Source organism: Telopea speciosissima, chromosome 10 (assembly GCF_018873765.1).
Source record: "Telopea speciosissima isolate NSW1024214 ecotype Mountain lineage chromosome 10, Tspe_v1, whole genome shotgun sequence".
NCBI classification, from domain to species: domain Eukaryota; kingdom Viridiplantae; phylum Streptophyta; class Magnoliopsida; order Proteales; family Proteaceae; genus Telopea; species Telopea speciosissima.
The window spans coordinates 52062775-52086602 of NC_057925.1; the positions used below are offsets into that span (position 1 = coordinate 52062775).

At 39.6% G+C, this 23828-nt stretch overlaps 1 protein-coding gene across 1 annotated transcript; it reads left to right on the plus strand.

The window, feature by feature from the left end:
• On the plus strand, positions 1-23828 carry LOC122642417 (mediator of RNA polymerase II transcription subunit 10b-like). Its single transcript, XM_043835876.1, has 5 exons — positions 1-248; positions 386-466; positions 608-710; positions 14957-15046; positions 23363-23828. Exons 1-5 carry the CDS (start codon positions 22-24, stop codon positions 23432-23434), a joined length of 573 nt encoding a protein of 190 aa, XP_043691811.1. The 5' UTR covers positions 1-21; the 3' UTR covers positions 23435-23828.

Genomic DNA, 23828 nt, shown 5'->3' on the forward strand with positions numbered 1-23828 from the left:
AGCGATCTGATTCAACAATAGATGAACAGAACGAATCGAGTTGAAGGGATGGATTCTTCACAAAATACGTCTTCTGCTGCTGCAACTGGGAATGGCGCTATCACCCAAACCAACGTTGCTGACGATCCAAAGCAGAACCTCAACCAAGTCATCTTCTCTATACAGAAGACTCTTGGTCTTCTCCATCAGCTCCACCTCACTGTTTCCTCTTTCAACATCGCTTCTCAACTCCCTCTCCTGCAACGCCTGTAAACAAATATACCTCAGATCTAGCCAACTTAACTTCTTTTATTTTTTCTTCCAAATCTTTGATTCATTTTCTTCGTATGCATTCACATGCCTTCGGTTGTTCCCTGATTCTATGTTGTACCTTTTACTGTTGCAGGAATGCTTTGGTTTCGGAGCTTGACACAATGCAGAGATTGGCAGAAAATTGCAACATTCAGGTTCCTATGGAGGTGATTAAGTGAGTCTTTGCTCTTAACCATCGTGTTTTATTTCGAAGCAGTGGTTTATTGTTCTTTATTAATTCGTCGTTTTTATATAATTTGATGGTATTTGTAAGCTGATGTGTAGAAGAAAATATTTGCAATTGTTGGTGTTTTAGTTTAATCGATGACGGGAAGAACCCGGATGAATTCACGAGGGATATTATCAATAGCTGCATCTCTAGAAATCAAATCACCAAAGGCAAAACTGACGCGTTCAAGGTAATTGTTTCTTGCTGTCCATGTCTGGAGAATTCAGAGATGCATTTTTGTTTTCTTGGGTAAGGTCACTGGCTCATTGCTATGTGTTCGTGCATGCTTGTGGAAAAGTTGTACGATTTTGGATGGTGGCAATATTGTTTAAAATCTTGTCCTATTGCTTACTCTTTATTCTGCTGTACTAATTTGGGTACTGGTGCCCTAAAACTTGGTAGAGGTAAGATTTCCTGCTGCACCATAAGTTGATGCTTTGGATTCCATTTCTTGTGAAAGCAAGGTAATGTATATCAAATTTCAATAAGAATTCATTTGAGAATGAAATAGGATTGGGATTAATAGAAGCTGCCTGAGGTTTAGATCTACCCATAGATTTAGAGATTTTTTACTATGGAGGCATGTGAGTGCAGAAAACTGATGGTTTAATATCAGAGATTAGTCACCTAAACTGATTCTAGTATGTGGAATTGGTCTTCCAGGTTCTCATTGTCTGTTGGCCCGTTGCTTTCACATGTATATCTTTATCTCTAGCTTGTTTGCCTAATAGACTCTGTACTATAAGCTTCTGGTTGTTGAGGAACTGTAGATGCATAGGGTCTCCTTTCGTGTTAAAGCTTATGTGGTCTTAGAAATTTTATTTTTTATCATAAAAAAATCCATGTGATTCCTTTTCTGTTATGTCTATGAAATAATCATCTAAGGCTGCATTTGTTTCTCTGTAAAATATTTTCCTGGGAAATGGTTATTTTGAATTTTTTTAGTTTATATTTTCCTGCCATTTGACCTTTTTGTTTTGGTTGGATATTATCCCGAAGCACATTTGAACATGATTAGAGGAATGATCCAGCTGTATGATGTGGGTGGAGTCCTCAATAATCAAGATACCATCATTATTTTGGGAAAACAGCATCTTGGATTTTCAAATGGATGTTTTCTTCCAACCTTCGTACTGCATTTCAGAAAACCTTCCCCCACCCTTTCTAATCCTTATTATACAAATTTGTATTAGATTTCAACAAATCTTGTAAAATATTTTACAGAAAAACAAACGTAACCTTAGGGAAAGACAGAATCTTGGTAAATAATCATTATAAACTTGTGCTACTTTTGCTTAGAGGATGGGGAGTTCAACTGTTAATATTTGTCCTGGCCAAAAAATTTGATGCTGTTTTCCTTTAGAGTCTATTAGGTTGTGCCTATTACCTAAAACAGTTTTCTTGATCTTATTGGGGCTGGCAGCATGATGCCATGGACAAGAAAGGGCATATCTCGTGGACTTGGAGCGTAATCCCATTTATGGTGGCATAGAAGTTATTGGGATTAAATGGTTATTAGACTGTGTGAAGACCAGTTCAAGCCCTTTCACATTGTCAGTGGATAGAATTTGGTGTGTTCTCCCTTCTTTTTTGTGAAAACTAAACCAGTAATGAGGTTTAAATCCCCCTAACACTAGGTTTCAGAAAACCTTCAATAAACAAGAATTGCAGATTTAGATAATTCCAGAGTTAATAAAAAAGTTAACAACCACCAATCCACAGGTCAATGCAAGTTATATTGTGGTTGAAGTCTAGTTTTATATAGGAGAACAGAACCCCAGAATCTCAGATTAATCCAGGGTTGATCAAGTAGTTTCCTACTGCCGCAAGGAATCTCAAAACAGGGTTGCAGGTTCAGAATAGGAGAATTAATGTATTTCAGGAGGCTAGACTCAGAACAGCATGAAAATCTGGTCAATTGGTTATTAAAGAAAGGGAACAAGCTGTCGAAATCTAAGCCGAACCTAATTGAGGGATTAGGAGATATTGAAGAGTTCCACTTGAACAAGGAAGTTCAAGAACCGGAACAGCAGATCTTGCAGGAGGATGAAAAGATGATTAAATAATGATGAACAGCCAGTTAAACCATCAGAATTTAAGTACTCAAACATTCAAATCAATAACTGGAACTTAAAGATAGAAGTATACGCAGGGAAGAAGAAACAAAGATAGAAGAGAGGGAAGAGATATTAATCACGACCCAAGGCCTAGGTTTGAATCTGTCGATGTATACATTGACGCTGCCCTTCCCTAACAGTTCGAGCTTTTAGGTGAAACGGTACGGACATGGTATCAGAGCAGGGAGGTCAAGTGTTCCACTCCTGGGAAGTGCATCGGAAGAGTTTTCCCGACATTTCTTCTCCCTCGATGCCGTGCGAAGGAAATATCACTTGAGCTCCATGTGCAAGGACCATGGGATCTTGGTTTGCACGTGTGGGGGAGTGTTGATGTATACAATGACCAAAAATAAATGAGAGGAGGGGCAGGGAAGGGATAGATTCTATCATCAAGGATGCATATCTAGAGTACTGTGTTGAAGAGCAAGAGGATGATGAGGTCTCAAGGATGCTCAAATTTCAAATTTCAAAATTTCATGCACGGATTAGTGCGTAAAATGCTTGCCTTGGAAGAATTGAGCCGCACTTGATGAGAGAGAATGAAGGATCCTCAACAGTGCTTGGAATTTTGGCGATGAAGTCACTATGATCTATGAATGCCATTTCATGGCGAAGATGGTCACTCCAGTTCCAAAGTATGAGAATTCTGACATAATTTTCCTAGATCAATCATGGGTGTCAAAACCACACAATGGCATTAGATTGCTTGAACCCACTTCACGGGGAAGATAATAAGAAGGTAAAAGCATGCATGCAGTGTGAAAGAGTCCTTGAACGCGGATCATTTCATGGAGGCAATGGGAAGAGAGGTATGAAATTTTAGTCAAACTGGCACATTTTCTCCACTAATAAACAGAATTGAATGGAGAAACAGGATTCATGAAGTGAGAATAACACCATTTAGTTGGGGTAAGGTAATGGGTCAATGCTCATTAAACAGTAAAAAAATTCCCAACCACAAGTAGGACTGTCGGTTACTATTGTACAGCAATAGGAGGTTTGATAACCACAGTAATAGGGATGCAGATCGACCAGCATGTACCTGGTCCAAATTCTGGGTTTATTCAAACCCATTGATTTCTGCCCCAAAGAGAGGTGTCGACCAGCAGCATAAAAGGGGATTTATTTCCAGAATTAAAGTAGTAGATTGAACAGTTATTTAAGGAGATATTTTCTGTCCTATTTCCTATTATATCGAGCAGTCTATTTCCAGCACCCGCAGGGGTAAGACAGTTGGAAATGGTGTAAGGATCGATTCAAGAGAGGAGAGGAGAAGGTAGGAGGTGAGAAGAGTAGAAGAGAAGATGAGGAGGGAAGAGAGGAGAAGAAGAGAGAAGAAGATGTGCAGCAAACGTTAGGGAGAGAAGATTCCTCTCCCCTATTTGATTTACTAACATGAAGTGAGAATTACATACACCTCCCTAGGGACGTAAAAGATGAAAAAGTAAAATTACAACAGAAGACAATAAGATACTAAACTAGTGCCCAAACTACCCTTATTACATAAACTCTAAGAAAGGCTGCGTACTTTATGACCCTCCCCAGACCCCACAGTGGTGGGAGCCTTGTGCACTGGGTACGTCCTTTTTAGTCTATTTCCAGCACATTATGAGGCAATTGAATAATTTTATTTGGAGACTTACATTAGATATCGGGCAGCCTGCCATGAAGGGGTTATTTTCCAGAATAGAGCAGATATCAATCAGCTCTATTGGGAGGATATTTCGTGATCAAGTGGGCTCCACAGCCAGCTAGTGAATGCAAATTGAAGACTCAATTGCCAATACATGGAGGACTCCTACAGCTGTTATAATTAGTTTTATTAGATAGCTTTATATTGGGATTTGTTTCTGTTTTGGTTTTATTAGTTAACTTATATATAATCTTAAATGAGAAGGTTAGTTCGGATTTAATTTCCTAGATAGATTATGACTTTTATTGGTTTTTTTTTTTTTTAAATATAGTTGTAATAGCCATTAGCTGGAGACTTTTGAAACAATGAATATTTGAAGTTTTTTTCGTGAAGCTGTGCAACTCAGTTGAGAGGTGAGATGCCTTGAGAGGGTGAGATACCTATGAGTGAGAGGCCTGGGAGAGAGTGAGAGACTCAATCCAGTTATCCTATTTGTATCTTCTGTCTTCTCTCTTTTCTGTTTCTTTGGTCCATTTCTGAGTGTGTGGAGTTGATTTTGAGATTTGAAGTTGTATTCAAGCGCTGACCCTGCCACTCAATTGGGTTTTGGTGCTGGTCCAAGGTCTGGCTCTGGTTCTTTGATTGATCTTCAAACTTCAATTCTGTACCCAGATTAAAGACCTGATTGAGAATATTTTAAGGCACACCCACAAGTATCGAAATATCAATTACCTCCCCTGCTTTAGAAAACAAATTACACACACACCCTCTACTGTTAGTCAAGGGCTGTTAAGTAGTGATGTCAGCAGGTTAATTTTTTTAAAAGACAATTCTGCCCTTCTTAGTGTATGAAGTACATATTCTACCCTTTCAAATAAAAGAACCAAATACATCCTTTCTTCTTCCTCAACCGATACCTCAGAGAGAAACACCTCTACTACCGTTCGTGCAACTGCAGACTCTCACTCCGGCCACCAAAGAAGGCCGGCGTCAACTGATGAAGGTCGAGAAGAGCCCGACGTCAACTGACAAAGGTCGAGAAACACCTCTGCTTGTTATCCGACATTGGGAGATGCAATGTTCACTCAGCCGTTCCATTTGGAGTACAAATGGGAGAAGAAGGGATGGGAAGACCTGCTCAGGCTTGCCCATCCTCTCCATTTAAAAAAAAAGGGATTGGAAGATGTGAATCCAGAATCAGACTCCATACTTGTTCATTACAAAATTAACTGTTCCTTGAGCACCGCGGTTGAGAAGCACTTCTCTGGCCTCAATTGAAATGCCTTCAGGCTATATGGAGAATGTAAAAAGGGTTCAGAACAGCTTGCGTATGAGTGTGTGTGTGTGTGACCTGTTATACATACTTCTTCTGGAAACCAAACACCAGGTTTTGTATTTCCTTCAAGAACAGCCAATACAAATGCAGCCGTTGCAGTTCCCACTGATCTGTGAATCATCACTCCGGTGAAAATGTCTAGCTTAAAATCATAGCATGCACCTACTACCTCCAGTTGTCCTAGAAAATGACACAAATAGAAAAGAAAAAAAGGAAACAACGGAACAAGAAATTTTATGAACCATTTGTTATTTCAACAGCATGCCTAGTAAGATGGTAAAACCATTATCCTCTGCTAAAAGCTTTGAAAAGTATGACTTAAACAGACAGTCGTCTATGACTGAATATTCCAACAGTATTGCGCCCATTTGAGCACTCCAAATCAACCTGTGCACAGTGATGAAAAGAAGAAAATAGAGGGATGCATGAAACGAGGGGGGAACTATTGCTGGAAGTACGTCGGTTCAAACTATTCCAACAGTAAGAAAGAAGTGTTGGGCTGGTTTTTTAATTTTAGTGTAGATGGTAATTTAGTAAAATGCATTTCAGAGGTTATTACAATTCAAAAATGGGTAACGGTTGATATTTGAATACTATGTGGGTGTGCCTTAAAATATTGGCAAACCTCAGGGGGTGGCACTGATAATTTCCCGACCTGATTTATGAATATGGCTGTGATTCATTAACCAGATTTGATTGTGTACAAGATCCTGCCTGGGGTTAGGTCCTTTGTGATCCAACCTTACATTAAATAGGGCTTGGATTAGACCTAAAATCAGATCAATAGTAGGGCTACAGAAACAGTACTTTTATCCCAAAAGAAGACAGCAACCCGACAGTGGGATTGATAGTTACAGCAGATGAAAGTAATTAGTAACTTACCGTTCAGAAATAGTAATGAAGAATAACACATAGATCTTAGGGTAGAATACCCTCAAACTGAGATCAATTGTAGGTCTTTGGCACAATAGAGGACCCTTGAATTACCACAGCCAACTGATGGTTGGATCACAAGTTATAAGCCCAAACTATAATTAGCAAGTAGTTACTAAATATTAAAATCTACAGTACCAGCTGGTGGAAACAATAGATGGAACACAATTCACATTGATGGATGGGGCTTATATGTAACCTATGACTTCAGAAGATCATCAAGGTTTGATGGCTAGATGTGGCACAATTGCCTGAGGATGAAATTAGAAACTAGAGAGGAAAATAGCCACTTACAGACCATAGAAAATCCAGCCATTGGATGTGGCTGAGACTAGTATTGAGGGAGGGTTCCAATGGGGAGACTTTGCTCTCAAAACATCAAGCAAACCTGTCAGCCAGATCAGGAGTTAGGAGAATTTGCAGCTGGCTGCAGTAGACGTCCAGCAGGCAGTGCCGCAGGTATGACAGTGGCCTTCAATCTCTATCCTTGGTACTGGATTGATGGGAGCACCTCTTCAGCTTGTTAAACAACAGCAACGGCAGTGGTGCATGGATGAATCGATGCTTCACTGGTCATGCTCTTGTAGCAGTATTGAAAATAGAAACTAAGAAGAGGATGAGAGAAGGAAGGAAGAAAGGGGGATATGACCAAGGCCTTTCACGTATGGTCTTGTTCAGTCTCTCACTAACCACCAGGGCATCTCACCTCTCAACTGCATCTCACATCAAACAATGGCACAAAACGAAGCTTCATTCATCTATTCAAAATTGTGGATGTAGGCACTCGGGCCTTTACATTATATAGATGCTTGTAGCAACTCTAGGAAGGAAAAACAGAAAATAGAAAGTGAATAAAAGAGGCCCACACATGTAGTGGAATCCTTGTACAATAAGAAACTAAAATAAAAGGAAAGATATCATAAGATCAAAGTAGTATCTACTAAAGACTCAAAATAGAAACTACATAAACTATCCCACGATTCTGGTCTTTATTGAACCAGCTAACACCCCACCCAGACCATGGGCTTGGTCTGGCCTGAACCAAAGGTCCAGTTGAAGAAGCATGAGCCTAAGTATGGGCCTGGTTCTTCTTAGGTCGGCGGCTGTAATGTTTATTGTAGTGCTTGTCTACATCATAAGGTTTAGTTGAGTTGAGTCTACACAAACTCTCTACAACCGTTGAAGAAGTTAAGGTCCTACTACCATTAGGAAGAAGTGAGCAGGTAACAGTATGCTTCATGTGCGAGAGATTTAATGATATCTGTTATATATGTGGCCAGTTCACCTCTGAGACAATGCCCTAAAGTACCACCAAGTAAGTATCTGTCATGCACCAGTTAAGAAGGAAAGCAACAATGCTGTAGAGGTTTGAAGCAAATGAACAAAATTGTGCTGGATGTAACAAGTTCACATAGAACCCAACATCACAGATAGGGAACTGTTTGAGTAAGAATGTGAAGGTGACAACTGTCCAACTCAGTGCCACTTCTCACTTATTTTGTCATCGAGCAGGAACCAATTGTGGAGGAGAAAACAACAGCAAATGCCCTGAAACAGGAGTATGGAAGAAGGCATGTAACAATCTGCATTTCTTAAACGAATACTTATACTATTTAATATTTTGCCGACAGGCACATTACGGGGAAGGTTTTGGTGGACACTGGAGATGGATGTATTGCTACCTAAGGGTAAATACATAAATTTGATTTTTGGCAACCTCTTCTTTGGAGGGTATTGTCTTAAGTGGAGCATGAGGTAACTTTGGAGGTTATTTCCTATGTTCTGGTTAATGGGATTATTTGGCCGGTTAAAATGGGAGACTAATTTCTAATTTATGTTGTCACTAAGGTGGGTTGTCAATTGGCTGATTTTAATTGGAAGTTAGTATGGTACACTTTGAGTTTTAAGATTTCATGATCATGTGTTTATCTAATCAATTTAATTGGGTTTGAGTCATTCTATGCAAGGGATATGAATGGGACTATGATTAGTGTAGGAATCACGTCGGGATTTATTTATGTGGTGCCAGGGTGTAGCAATTCACTGTGGAATTAGTCTATGATTGGAATTAGGGACAAAACCCATTTTCATTCAAGATTAATTTAATTAGAATTAAGGGTGGAAGCTTTAAATTTGAGAATTTTAATTATGGGATATTGGTTTAATTGGGTTTTTAATTAAGACTGGTTTTATTGGTGGGCTTTGGTCCAACCCATTCTACTTTTAAATGAGCCATGGGTGAACCATTTAAATTGGGTTTTATGCCGGGCATTTTTGGTAGCTGAAATGTAAGAATGTGTAGTAGGATGCCATTTGGCATGAGAAGAGAAACTTTTTGAGGGAGGTGCCCCAAAAGCAAGCTGGTGTAGACAAAGAAAGATTCTACTGCCAAGATCGATCCTGGTTGTTTGAGGTTAGAGGAAAGAGGGCTATGGATGGGATTTTATGGGCAGAAAGGGTTGCAAATGAAAGAAGGGTGCAGGGACAGATTATAAGATAGTTTGATGAACTTACTTGGAGATTGGCTGCTGTGATTGATAGTCTAAACTTGAAATGGTAGAAGGATAGATAATTCAGACAACTAGAGTCTCACTAGTATCCCACCATAGGAATCGCACCTAGGCCTGCTGTAGGAGTCTCACCTAAGCATACTTGAGTTCCACAAGTAGTCTCACAAGAGAGTAGAGGTTTTTTTTAAAATTTTCTAGCTGCTGAAACAGCCTCCACAATTTCAATATATAGAGAAGGAAGAGGCTAAATAACCTCTTGGATACATGAATTTGCAATAATGAGACTGTTGGAATTCCAAAGTCAAATGTAATTCCCAACACCTAGAAACTAAAACCAAGACATAGATAACAACCCCAAGACATAGGGAGCTACGACCAAGAAAGTGACCTAGAAAAACTAAAAGACTCTTAATAACTAATAACTAATACCTAGGAGCATGAACAACCTCATAACTCCATGTAGGAAACTGAAAAGACACTTAGTAAGAGTAAATACTAGCCTAGGAAAATGAAGACACAAGAAAATGCTAGTTCTTGTGGGGCCAGATTTAGACTGTCCCAAGGAGTCCACGAAATTGCTGGGCTTGAGCTGGACTGATCTTGAACCTGCTGGAACTGATCTGAACTTGAACCTAGGCTGTTGAACCAGCCGGATGCTCTGGCATGAACTCTCCCTTTCTTCAAAAAAACTCTACCTCGAGTTTTGGAATGCTTTGAGGAAATCTTCAGGTGATGCGAATCAAACTTCACACCAAAGAAAAATTCTGGCAACTCACGGTAGTTAGGGATGTAGTCGATCAATTGTGGTCCATTCTCCTAAAAAAGCTTAGGTGGAAAGATAAAAACCACATGCTCCACCTTTGAATCAATGTTTGGTCAAAGGGAATAACCACAGGATTTGCAGAAATTGTGACATCCACCACTTCGACTGTAGTGACGCACTCATCTACCACGGTCTCACTGGAAAGTACATCAACCGCTGCAATGCAATTTTCTACAATAGAATCTTGAGGCATGAATTTTTCAATGCAATCGTCGGTTCGTAGTTCATCAATAGACACAATCTCTTCATTTCCTTCCATGGTGACATCTACAGTGGATCTTCAAGTACTTTCTCCACTTGTCATCAGAATTTTTTAGAGATTCTGTACGCTGGATCATCTGCTTAAGTTGTTGTCCTATGTTGTTACACATAGCTTTGGTCTCTTGCAATTGTGAACGAAAATAATCCATGGTTGTAGAAGCAGTTTCCTTTTCGACTTGAAATGCTGGCTGGTGGTAATCTTGTCTATGGGAGAGCTTGTTGTTGGCACATTCTGGAAGATACTTATTCTTCAACTTGTACTTCATCTCTTCCCAAGTGTGAGGCCCACGTCGTCTGATTCTGAGCTTCTCTTCATGGGAGCTCCACCAAGCTTTAGCATGATCAATCAATTGCTAATAAGCAAATCTGATCTTCCGTGCTTCTGTCAAACCATGCCGATAAACATATTCTTCCAAAGAATCTATCCAATCAAGGAATAGATATGGATTTCTTTGTTCGGCAAAGTAAAAAACATCTAGATTCATTCTCTTTACCAGTCTGAGCTCTGATACCAAAATGGTGTAGACAAAGAAAGAGTCTACTGCCAAGATCAATTCTGGTTGTTTGAGGTTAGAGGAAAGAGGGCTATGGATGGGATTTTATGGGCAGAAAGGGTTGTAAATGAAAGAAGGGTGCAGGGACAGATTATAGGAGAGTTTGATGAACTTACTTGCAGATTGGCTGCTGTGATTGATAGTCTAAACTTGAAATGGTAGAAGGATAGATAATTCAGACAACTAGAGTCTCACTAGTGTCCCACCATAGGTGTCACACCTAGGCCCGTTGTAGGAGTCTCATCTAAGCATACTTGAATTCCACAAGTAGTCTCACAAGAGAGTAGAGTTTTTTTTTTAAATTTTCTAGCTGCTGAAACGGCCTCCACTATTTCAATATATAGAAAAGAAAGAGGCTAAATCACCTCTAGGATACATGAATTTGCAATAATGAGACTGTTGGATTTCCAAAGTCAAATGGAATTCCCCACACCTAGAAACTAAAACCAAGACATAGATAACAACCCCAAGACATAGGGAACTACAACCAAGAAAGTGACTTAGAAAAACTAAAAGACTCTTAATGACTAATAACTAATACCTAGGAGCATGAACAGCCTCATAACTCCACCTAGGAAACTGAAAAGACACTTAGTAAGAGTATGAAAATGAAAAGACACAAGAAAATGCTAGTTCTTGTGGGTCCAGACTTAGACTGTCCCAAGGAGTCCACGAAATTGCTGGGCTTGAGCTGTACTGATCTTGAACCTGCTGGAACTGGTCTGAACTTGAACCTGGGCTGTTGAACTAGCCGGATGCTCTGCATCACAAGCAAGTGTAGGGAGGTCTTTCCTTGTAGGTGTATGCATGTGCATGGTGGAAATGGGAGTTGCCTAAGGACTTATTGGTAAAGGTGGTTTCTAAAAGAAAGGGCAACCATGGGCTATAATAGAGGTGCAATTCTATTGGCTATTGAAGTTGTATTTTGACTAAGGCCCTGTTTGTTTGACAGAGAAAAGTTGAAAAGAAAAGAAGGGGTGGGAAACTTGTACTTGTTTCTCACAAACTACCAAAAATGTGACTTTTTGGTTAGATGGGGATGGGAAACTTACAAACAAGCTCATTAAATGCATTTATTCTTGTCTGGTGAGGTGGCACCCCTCATTTTCCCATCCCATTCACTTTCAAAGTCGTACCAAATTGGTAGGACTTTGGCACTATTCATGGAACAGTTACTTTTGAGTCTATCTCTCTCCTCTTCCTATTTCCTTTCTTCCCCATGGAATCCCACCCCATGTCCATTTCCTCTCTCTCCCACTAAATCCCATCCCACTACAAACTGCATATTCCATTATTTCCTTCCCTTTCCTTTTCTTGTCAACCCAACCCACAACATGTGGGTCCCACCCTCACAAGTTTCCCACCCCTTTTTATCTGTCAAACAAACGGGGCGTAAAGGAAAGAAAGAAAGGAAGTTTCTCTATTTGTGCAATAGCTTGGGGGCCAAGTTTTGGAAGGGGAGAGGTGTTATACGTAAGAGGCATTCCCATTGCGTTTTGGTGCTTTGAGAGGTAGAGTGCTTAGAGAAGGGGAAAGAAAAGAAAGGGAGAAGGGAAAAACAGAGGAGAGAGGAGAAATCAGTAGTTAGGGAAGTTATCTTCCCATCTTTGTGTGTGCCTTGTGAGATAGGGAGCAAGAGAGAAAGGAAGTGAGAAAGCAAAAGGGGTTTTGAGAGAGTTGAGGCTGCAATCAAAGGAGTGAAGGCTGGAATTTTGGGATTGCAAATCAAAGGAACAAAGGAAGGAGAAGCAAGGATCTAGAAGGGCCAAAGCTAGAAGGGGAGGTTAGGCTTTAAGAGGTAAGTCACCATCTCAGATTTTGGTTTTGGAAATAAATTTTAGAAAGGAAAATGGGGGTTTTGGATAGAAAACTCAAAAGAGGGGAGGGGGAGAGATGCACCTTACTGTTGGGGATTCCATTATGCTTCAAAATTGCAGAAAAAGGAGAGATTCACAACTTACTCTTGGGGATGAGAGAGGATTGTTGCTGCAACTTACTCTTGAGGATTTCACTGTGCTTCAAAATTTAAGAAGAGGAAGAAAAGGAGGCTTTGAGAACTTAGTGTTGCGTTTGCGATACGCGTTTGGCTTAATCGAATCTAGCTAGGGAGGTAAGTGGATTTAATTCTTATATTTGACTTATATTATCATGTTGGGGATTTCTAGGATTTAGGGATCAGATTTATGGCTTTGGTATTTCTAGTTGGAACTCTAAGCTCGGATACAATCATGGGGGTAAATTTGTGTTTCAGTCAGGGATAGAATCTGAATCTGGGAAAGAGGAGGATAGAAACCTGACCTAGGGTTTGAATTTCGACATGAAATTTTTTGAGTATGGTCCTTATTATGTCTATTTTAATCCTGGAAAGTTTGGTCTTTAACTGATGCTGTTTGATATGTCCATAAATTAAAAACTCAGTGCTGGTCTGCTGACAGGGTGGAAACATTAGCGGTGTAACGAGGGGTTAATAATCCGACCTTTTCTTTGAGACGAAACATAAAATTTGATATGAATGAATATTTTTGAGTCTAGAATCATTCTGGAAAATTTTGGGGCATTTTGAATTTGAGAGATGGTGTTTATGTAATGTTTAATTTTGGTACGCAGATTTCGGGCAGAATCTGTGTGCACTGGGATTGAATAATGTGAAATCAATATGAAAACTTTGAGTTGGTTTTGATTTTTGGTGAGTAACACTATTACTAAGTTTAGGTTAAGTCTGAAAAAGTTTGGACTCATTGGGATTCTAGAAGTATTAATTTTGTAATTTTTAATATCAGTGCGGCCGATTTTTAATAGAATCTGGACACTGAGATTTTGGTTTAAAGAATACTGTGGAAGGTACTGATTTCGGACTTGGGATTTTTAGGAGACCTTGGTTGAGGGATAAGGTACCTACTTGTGAATTTTGGTGATCCTAGGAGATGTTTAAGTGAGTGAAATCCTAGATTTTTCCGGGCCGTTACTGGTGTATCTATTGGCTGAATTTTGACAGGATTATATAGGATGAATTTTAAGTGGGGAATAAGTGTTTAATTGATGAGAAACCGTGATAGGAATGGTATTGAGGTCGGATATATGTTTGTATATAGGGAGAAATTGATTGGTGTTGACGTCAACAAAGTCGTCGTTTTAAGTGACGTCCACTTGGACTGTAGTTACTGCTGGAGTTCTTCATACCCTCGAAGGTTAATCCATCAAGGTCCAATAGAGACAAGACTTGAAGACGAACTTTCCATACTTGCGGCTCTCTGGTGTTGGAATTTTTCTGCAGAGAACTTTATGGTCCTGAAACTCCAGATCCAACCATCATCTCCAGCCCACCTTTTGACAAAGTAATTTCCTCTTTAGGGCCTCCTTTGACAGTGGTATAAGCCTGATTCAAAGGATAGATTGATATTGTCAGCGAGTTTCTATTTTTGAGTTTTACTTTCTATTTTGGAGTTCACATATCTCTTGATCTAGCCATCAATTGTGGCTTGTATTTTGAAGTGTCAACCCTCACCAAGTCTGCTACATCAAGAATACTGTTTTCCCCATCCAAGTAGTGACTTGCTAATTCTGGAACATATTGCTTTTCTGAGTTGTTAACACCTATTCTGACCTGCCGACAGTGATGAATGTCCTGTTGTTATATTCTGCGACTGGTGGTTTTGTCAGTAATATTCAGACCTGTGGTTGCCTTAAATGTTAAAAGCTTGGTTATTAAAGTTTTGATTAGGTTTGCTACCTAATGGTCTGTTGTTGGTTAGCATAACGTTAACGGCCCTTGTGACCCTACTGCTGGACATCAAGTTAGTGATCCTGGTGTAGGCTGGTCTACATTAGTTGGATTTTTGAGTAGTGCATTCTATCAATAAAATTTACTTTACAAAAAAGAAGAAGACAATGAAGAAGATCATATGGAGTTGGTTTATTAATATGTTTGGGGATATTTCTGGAAGAATTTGTCACTTTCCTGATCATTGAGATAAATTCTGGGGATAAGCAGCTGACAAAAACGTTGAATGGGATACATCAAAATCAAACATGAACTCACAAAACTGTTGAAAGTATGCCCGTGCCCTTCAATGTGAATCAAATGATTGGCAACAAATATGCCTGTGCTCTTCAATGCGAATTGAATGAGCTACAAGTTCAAATCCTACAATCATGTGAAAAAAGAATAGGTTGTTTTTTGTTTGACATGCCAACATTGTTCATCTTATGTTATCCTGTTTGTCTTTCCAGTTATATGAACTGTCTTTACTTGTGTTGTTCTGTATGCAGGGTTTGCGTAAGCATCTATTGGAGGAGCTTGAACAGACATTTCCTGATGAAGTGGAAGCTTATAGGGAGATACGTGCAACTTCTGCTGCTGTAAGTTGCATGAAAATAACATCCTTATTGTCGTGCCTCTTATTTGAGAGAATTTTCATCCATCTTAATAAGCATCTTCAGTTTGCAATATAAACTCAGTAATGGTAAAAACCATTTACAGTTTATGTGGAGTAGGGGGGAAATTGAAAATGGTGTTCCTTCCACAAATCCTGAGCAAGAACTAAATTTACATGTGTTGATCCCAGGTTGACACTGAGAGGGGGGGGGTGAATCAGTGTTCTTCAAAAATAATCCCTAAATTCCAACCCTGTGTTGACGTTGATACAGAAGACTTCAAGCAAACCTGATTGGCCGGGGTAATCCCGTAATTACCAATTCCACAACATAAATGCACGTCCACCTCGCAACCACTGTGCGGCCAGGTCTACCAGACAGTACACCCCACTCTGCAGATCAAACACACTCCAATATATGCAATGGAAAGTAAAGTAGACAAGACACCAAATTTACGTGGTTCGGCCAAACTGCCTACGTCCACTGAGCAATTCCCTACCTAGGGTTTCGTATATTGCTCAATACGCTACTCAAATTTTTGACTGCAACAACAGCCCAGGAACTACAATCCTTGCTTCGGTTTGTGCAACAACACAAACGAGGGCAACTACCCCAATCTCTGTACAAGCCCCCACTTGACAGAGTTACAATAATTAATTGCAAATAACATAACCAAATTCCCCAATTCAATGGCCAATATTGGCTTACAATCAAACTAGGTTTTTTTCAACTAAACATGCAACCTAGAAATTCACAATGGGGATTTACAATTGGGGATTACCTCTTGTAGAGTAATCCAACAATCATGAAGCCTCTGACGCATAGAAATCGTGTCTATGTACGCTCCACTGCTCAAACCATCTTCAATACGGAGTCATCGAGCATAAAACAGTAATATCGTCGACTTTTTGTGCTCAAACAATGCTGCAACTCCTTCCAATGGCTTCCTCTCGAAAAAATACCCAATTTAAAAAAAAACTTCATCCCATTTGGACATCGGATGGCCAAGATACGGCCTTCCAAAGTTGAATGCTCCAAAAATTGGTAACTAGTGGTAAATCCGTAAATAAAGAGATTCTTTGTGACAAACCGTGCACAAAAGGAAAAACGCGTCAGAGATTTTCACACTCTCTTCCTTCGTAAGAAATTGGGGTGATGTCATGCCAACATCACACTTCACTACACATTAGTTATTTCCTTTATTTCCTCCTTTTTTCTTTTCTTTTAATGAACCAAATCTGATGCAAGATACCGATCCGATGCTCGAGGAGATTCTGGAGTTTTAACAAAACAATGGAGAACGTTTGCCTATAGTATAACACTTAAAGATAAGCCAAAAATTTTGGCTAAGTATAAAACTTTTGCCTATTCCAGATTTGCTCCGTTTTCGCGCATCGACATGAAAATGTCTGTAACTTTCTCTTCCAATACTTAAATGATGCGAGACCAGTTGCGTTGGAACCACGACTCGACGAACTTCATTTCTCGTGAAGACCACTTCACCCATAATTGTCATTAAGCCTTCCAAAAATGACCTTAAAGTCACTACCATTGCATGAACCTATGAAATTACAACTTTAACAGTATGAAACCTTCACCTGTTGCTTCGCCCCTTTGCCAAACACTATATAAGGACTTAATATGCTGTTAAATGGTGTTCTTCAAGTGCGGGTACCCTTGTAACCCTGCCAAATGACCAAAATACCCTTATAGCTGTGTAGGTGACTATTTGACCATTTCAGCTCTTCCAAACCACCAATAGCTACTGCCACAACACCACTATGACCAAATACGTTGCCAACAATGACAACAACATTCCACACACTCCAATGGACTAACAATCTCCCCCTTTGGAATTGTTGGCAACTCACTGCACAAAGTCATCCTGACTGTGTGATGCACTTCTCTCCCCCTTTGACAACAACTACAAAGGGTATCGATGCTCCCCCTGCACGGAAGCTCCCCCTACTCTCCCTGCACATGTATCATCATCTATTGTGCTCGTGGAGTAATAACTTCAGGTTTGTCTTTGAGTGCTTCAAGGTTGTCATCGAGAAGTACCCCTTTCTTGCTTATCATGCACATTTCTTCAAGACCTTCAGAAAGTGCATAGAGATTACAAGCTGTCCTTGATCCTTGGCCCACAATCTTCCCATTCTTTGTCTTCTTGATCACACACCCATCTTTGGTGAATAGAACTTCATTGCTACTATCACATATCTGACTGACACTCAAGATGTTGGGTTTCAGTTCACTAACATATAAAGCATTATTAGAAGAAATATGTCCATTGTATAATCTGATTTTTCATTTCCATTCAACTCTAGCGCCATCATTATTTCCAAATCTAATCGAGCCTTTTCCAACATGTTCTAGATTAAAAAATTTATCTTTATCACCTGTCATATGAGTAGAGCATTTGCTATCAAGAATCCATGGTGATGGTTTATTGTGTGCCTGGAAAGCAGTTTGAACAATAAGTGAACTGTTACTGTCCCCTTTCTTCTTTTTCTCAACCCAAACTGCCTTCTTTGCCACTGTGATGTGTTTCCTTCTTTTCTCTTCAACATCCACTTTCTATTTTTGACCTTCCTTCTTTGGAGGACTCTTCTTCAGGTTTCTTCTAGACTGCCTCTGTGAGGGAAGTATGGTTTTGCAGTTCCTTGCCATGTGTCCTAACCTGTAACACCTGTAGCATTCCACACTCTCCTCTCTAAGTGGAGCATACCTGTTCCTGCTTATGAAATTTGTAGGCTTGACCTGTCTTTTGCATTCTGCCAACCTGTGCCCATAAACATTACACCCATAGCAGTAACCATTAAAGTAGCTATGTCCCTGTCTTGAATATCTCCCAAAGTTCTTGGGCTTCTGATGATTGACTGTGGTGAATCCATCTCTGTCAACTTTCTTCTTAGTAAACCTTTCAACATTAGAGTTCTTTGGTTTTTCACTAACGAATCTCGCCGGATTCCCAGTAGTGCCCTTACCTTTAGTCTTCTCACTTCCAGATGAACTTCCTTCAAAACCAAGACCAAACTTTAGCTGTGGTGACCTTTGAAAGCTAAGGATCTCATCAAGTATATTATCCTGTCCTTTGTTAGATGGTGGATGGTCTGTCTCAATCACCTGTGTGCTCACTTCCTTGTCTTTTCTCTTCAATATAGTAACTGATGGGATTGTAGGAGTTGGATCAGCATTCTTCATTAGCTTCTCAATCTCTGTCCTCAACATAACAATCTGTTCCTCCAATTTGTTGCATTCTTCTATCTTCAACGAAAGACTGCTATTAATATCATCAGTTATCTTCTCTGTCTCTACAATGGTAAGCTTTAGTTGACTGATCAATTCATCTTGCTCTTCAAGCTGTCTTTCAAACTTCTTGCTCTTCTTTCTCTCTACTTTAAGTTCTTTTAATGCAGAGTATAATTCAGCTTCAAGGTCATATTCACCCTCAGACTCTTCCTCTTCATCAGATTTTTCAACTGTTTTATTTTGACTTTTGCTTCCAAATGCCATGAAAAGTGTCTCATATTCTTCATTATCTGAATTTTCACCTTCTGATGTTTCTTCTGAAGAGGTGTTGCTCCTTTTTGAAATTAAGCTTCTTTTCCTGTAGTTGCCTTTTCTAGGAACAACCTTCTCCTTACCTTTCTTGGTTTTACTTTCATGGATATCTTCATCTGAATCATCTGTCTTACCTTTCTCTGGACACTTTGATGCAAAATGACTAATGCCTCCACAGTTGAAGCATTTTAAGGGAAGTTTTCCCTTGTATTTTCCTCTTCCTTGCTTGAACTTCCTTGCAAGATAGGCTATCAACTCATCGTCAGAATCATCTGAGTTACTTTCTTGCTTAATTTTCAGCTTCTTCATGGCCTTGAATGCAACTTCCTTTTCGGTAGGTTTTACCTTCACCATCATCATCTCATATGCTGTCAGTGTGCCGTGCAATTCGTCTAAACTCATGGAATTCAAATCTTTTGATTCTTCTATTGCAGACACTTTGGCATTGTAGAGATCTGGTAAAGACCTTAAAATTTTCTTCACCACCACTGCATCAATGACTCGCTCACCTAACCCTCTGATAGAGTTAATAATTTCATTTACTCTGTTCATATAAAATTCAACTGTCTCTTCTTCTGACATTTTCAGGCTTTCAAATTGATATCTGAAATGCTGGAGTTTGGCCTCTTTAATCTTTTCATCTCCCTCATGGATGCCTTTCAATTTGTCCCAAACTTGTTTAGCTGTCTCACATCCAGACACTCTTGCCAATTCCTGGTCTGTCAAGGCACTCAACAGTGCACTTCTGGCCTTATTCTCATGTTCATACTTTTTTAACTCTGTCGCATCTGTAATGTCCTCTGTAGAAATGATGTAACATGTCTGCACAGTCTTCCACACATGATATCCCTGTGATTTCAAGTACGCCTCCATCCGAATTTTTCAAAAGCTATAATTGGAGCCATAAAAAATCGGAATCGTCCCGTACATGCTTTTTCTTTCACTGATGTTTGCCATCACTATCAAATCTCAATGTCCAACCCACAACTGTTAAGTTTTCTTCCTTGGGAACCTAGCTTTGATACCACTTGTTGATCCCAGGTTGACACTAAGAGGGGGGGGGGTGAATCAGTGTTCTTCAAAAATAATCCCTAAATTCCAACCCTGTGTTGACGTTGATGCAAAAGACTTCAAGCAAACCTGATTGGCCGGGGTAATCCCGTAATTACCAATTCCATAACACACATGCACGTCCACCAGGTCTACCAGACAGTGCACCCCACTCTGCAGATCAAACACACTCCAATATATGCAATGAAAAGTAAAGTAGACAAGACACCAAATTTACGTGGTTCGGCCAAACTGCCTACGTCCACTGAGCAATACCCTACCCAGGGTTTCGTATATTGCTCAATACGCTACTCAAATTTTTGATTGCAACAACAGCCCAGGAACTACAATCCCTGCTTCGGTTTGTGCAACAATACAAACGAGGGCAACTACCCCAATCTCTGTACAAGCCCCCACTTGACAGAGTTACAATAATTAATTGCAAATAACATAACCAAATTCTCCAATACAATGGCCAATATTGGCTTCCAATCAAACTAGGTTTTTTTCAACTAAACATGCAACCTAGAAACTCACAATGAGGATTTACAATTTGGGATTACCTCTTGTAGAGTAATCCAACAATCATGAAGCCTCTGACGCATAGAAATCGTGTCTATGTATGCTCTGCTGCTCAAACCATCTTCAATACAAAGTAATCGAGCATAAAACATTAATATCGTCGACTTTCTGTGCTCAAACGATGCTGCAACTCCTTCCAATGGCTTCCTCTCGAAAAAATACTCAATTTCAAAAAAAATTTCATCCCATTTGGACATCGGATGGCCAAGATACGGCCTTTCAAAGTTGAATGCTCCAAAAATTGGTAACCAGTGGCAAATCCGTAAATAAAGAGATTCTTCGTGACAAACCGTGCACCATAGGAAAAACGCGTCAAATATTTTCACACTCTCTTCCTTCATAAGAAATAGGGGTGATGTCATGCCAACATCACACTTCACTACACATTAGTTGTTTCCTTTATTTCCTCCTTTCTTCTTTTTCTTTCTTTTTCTTTTAATGAACCAAATCTGATGCAAGATACCGATCCGACGCTCGAGGAGATTCTGAAGTTTTAACAAAACAATGGAGAACGTCTGTCTACAGTATAACACTTAAAGATAAGCCAAATTTTTTGGCTAAGTATATAAACTTTTGCCTATTCCAGATTTGCTCCGTTTTCACGCATCGACATGAAAATATCTGTAACTTTCTCTTCCAATACTCAAATTATGCGAGACCAGTTGCGTTGGAACCACGACTCGACGAACTTCATTTCTCGTGAAGACTACTTCACCCATAATTGTCATTAAGCCTTCCAAAAATGACCTTAAAGTCACTACCATTGCATGAACCTATGAAATTACAACTTTAACAGTATGAAACCTTCACCTGTTGCTTCGCCCCTTTGCCAAACACTATACAAGGACTTAATATGCTGTTAAATGGTGTTCTTCAAGTGCGGGTACCCTTGTAACCCTGCCAAATGACCAAAATACCCTTATAGCTGTGTAGGTGACTGTTTGACCATTTCAGCTCTTCCAAACCACCAATAGCTACTGCCACAACACCACTATGACCAAATGCGTTGCCAACAATGACAACAACATTCCACACACTCCAATGGACTAACAACATGTATCATTCAGTAATTAAAAAAAAAGGAGACATAAGCATATAAATACCTGATATAGGGTCCTTTCATGGTGAATTGGGGTATTCAACTTTTTTTTTGGGGTAAATTTCACGGACACCCCCTGTAAGTATTCAATATGTCACAGATATCCCATACTTGGTCAAAATATCAACCTTCCCCCTGACGTTAAGCAGAGATACCACCCAAAGTTAAAATGTCCATTTTACCCTCTTAGTAATTTGAATAAAAATTACTAAGATTCCATCATCTTCCCTATTCTTCCCGTTGGATGAGGCATGTTCTTACCGTAGGAGAACTCAACCACCGTGGGCGACCATCACCTGCACCAGCTCCAGCTCCGTCGACAATCAAGTGCGGCAATTTCTTCTCTGGTGACCATTAGTTGCAGTAACGAGTACCCGGGTTTGGATCACTCTAAGAGGGTAAACTAGCTCCCAAAGTTTCAGTCAAAACTGTGAAGTCTCAAGTGACTTCTAACTGTTTCTGTTCAGTCCAAGAAAACTGTAAGTAGCAGGGAAAATAAGGAACAAGAATAGCAATAAGGGAAATAAGGAGTGGAAGAAGAAAATAGAGGGGAAGAACAAAATCAGAGGGCAGGTTCAAGGAAGATTGATCCAAGCACATCCTCAGGAGAGAGAGAGAGAGAGAGAGTTTTAGTGGACAACATCAATGCACCCTTTCCCTTTCTTTCTTCTTCTTCCTCCTGCAAACCTTGAACCCAGATGGGATGCAACAGCACTTTTCTCTCCAATACCTACCTCCTCATCCTTCTCGTTTTGCTTCCACAGCTTCAGATGCAACAATGCTCTTCTCTCTAAAACCCTAGAGGCCGAACCAGAACCAGTCCTCAAAGCTGTCAAAACCTTCGCACCTGCAACGATCGCTAACCTCGGCCCGGGCTTCAACTTCCTTGGTTGTGCCGTCGATGGAGTAGGCGATTTCGTTTCTTTAAGAGCTGATCCAGATGTTCGTCCAGGTGAGTTTCCAAGGGAAAAGAAGAGAATCAAAGAGACTTAAAATTGGTAAAACTTCCTTTTATTAGAAATTTTATCAGTTTGGGAGGTTTACCTGCAAAGAATTGATTTATAGAAAAGTCAAGAACCCCCAGGAAATCTCTCGACTGAATGTTTCAACACAACCAAGGAGAAATCAAACAATTTCTCTGTTAATGAGTTTTCTTGTCCATGTTCACTGTTCTTGCGTCTTCTTCCTTCAGCCCAGCGAAATATTGAAGGAGGTGAAAACGATGGATGTGTTGTTTGTTTTTGGGTAAATTGGGGGTTTTACCCTTGAGGGTATTATGGTAAGTTTAACCTTTTTTAAGGGTAATTGGGCCATTATCAAAAAACTAACAGCAACTTAACTGCAAAAGCCTAACAGAGTGGAGTAAGTTGAAATATGACCATAAAATAAGGGCAGTGATATTTTTTCAAAGTTTGGGGTGTCTTTGACATATTGAATACTTACAAGGGGTGTCCGTGAAATTTACCCTTTTTTTGTTTAATTAATTGGTAGATTGATGCACTGAGATGATGTGGGAGAAAGAAGAGAACATGGAGGATGGAAGATATGAAAGGAGGAGTGGGATGTTAATATATTCTGAAAAAAAAAAATACTGTTTTAAAAAGGCTTATGCAACTTTAGTTCAAGGGTGCCTTGGAATCATTTGCAAAGTCTGGTTAATTTGGAATTTAGGGGTAAATTAGACAGAAAGAAGTGTTGAAAATTTGTCCATGGCTGAGATGATGTCCATCATCTTTCAGTTTAGATTATTATTTTTTTCTTAAGCTGTCACAGTTGGTGACTGAAGGGGACTCGGCTTCAGTTATTGGCTGGTTATCCTCTGGTTCAACTAAATGTAGATATATTTCTTAAAACAAGTAAACTATCTAGTAAGCAATGATATTTTCAACCAAAAAAAAAAAAAAAAAAAAGTAAGCAATGATATTTCCTGGGCGAGCTATCTTCTCTTTCTTCCCCAGTACTATTCTTGTTACATATTGTGTTGAGTCTCCTGGCATATGCTGCAGGAATCAAAACGGCTTGCACAATCACAGAGTATTTTACCAAATGGAGATGTGAAGGTTAAGACTGAGCATTAAGCGGAAGTTTGTTTGGAATCAGGTTCCCATAGTTGTATCTGTTTCACCATGGCCGTACTTGATATCAGTTTTCACTCGTGGATATGTTGATCCTCTGTAGAAGCGGTGGAGACTTGAAATTCCTTCTGATTGTATTGTAACAATAAGTTTTAGGATATTGCTGAGAGACTGGTGTCAACCAATATCTCTATGGGTACTTCTTGTACATATATTCATTGGTAATTTTTTTTTTCTTTGAATTTGAATAGTTATGCCCCAAGGATAGTTGAACTCATGACCTCTTTATTGTGAGATGTTGGTGCTTGCCAACTGAGTTACCCCTTGGGGTTGCATATATCAATTGTTGTAATTTGTTGGAAATTCAATTTTAGATGATACTTCCATGTTAGCTTTT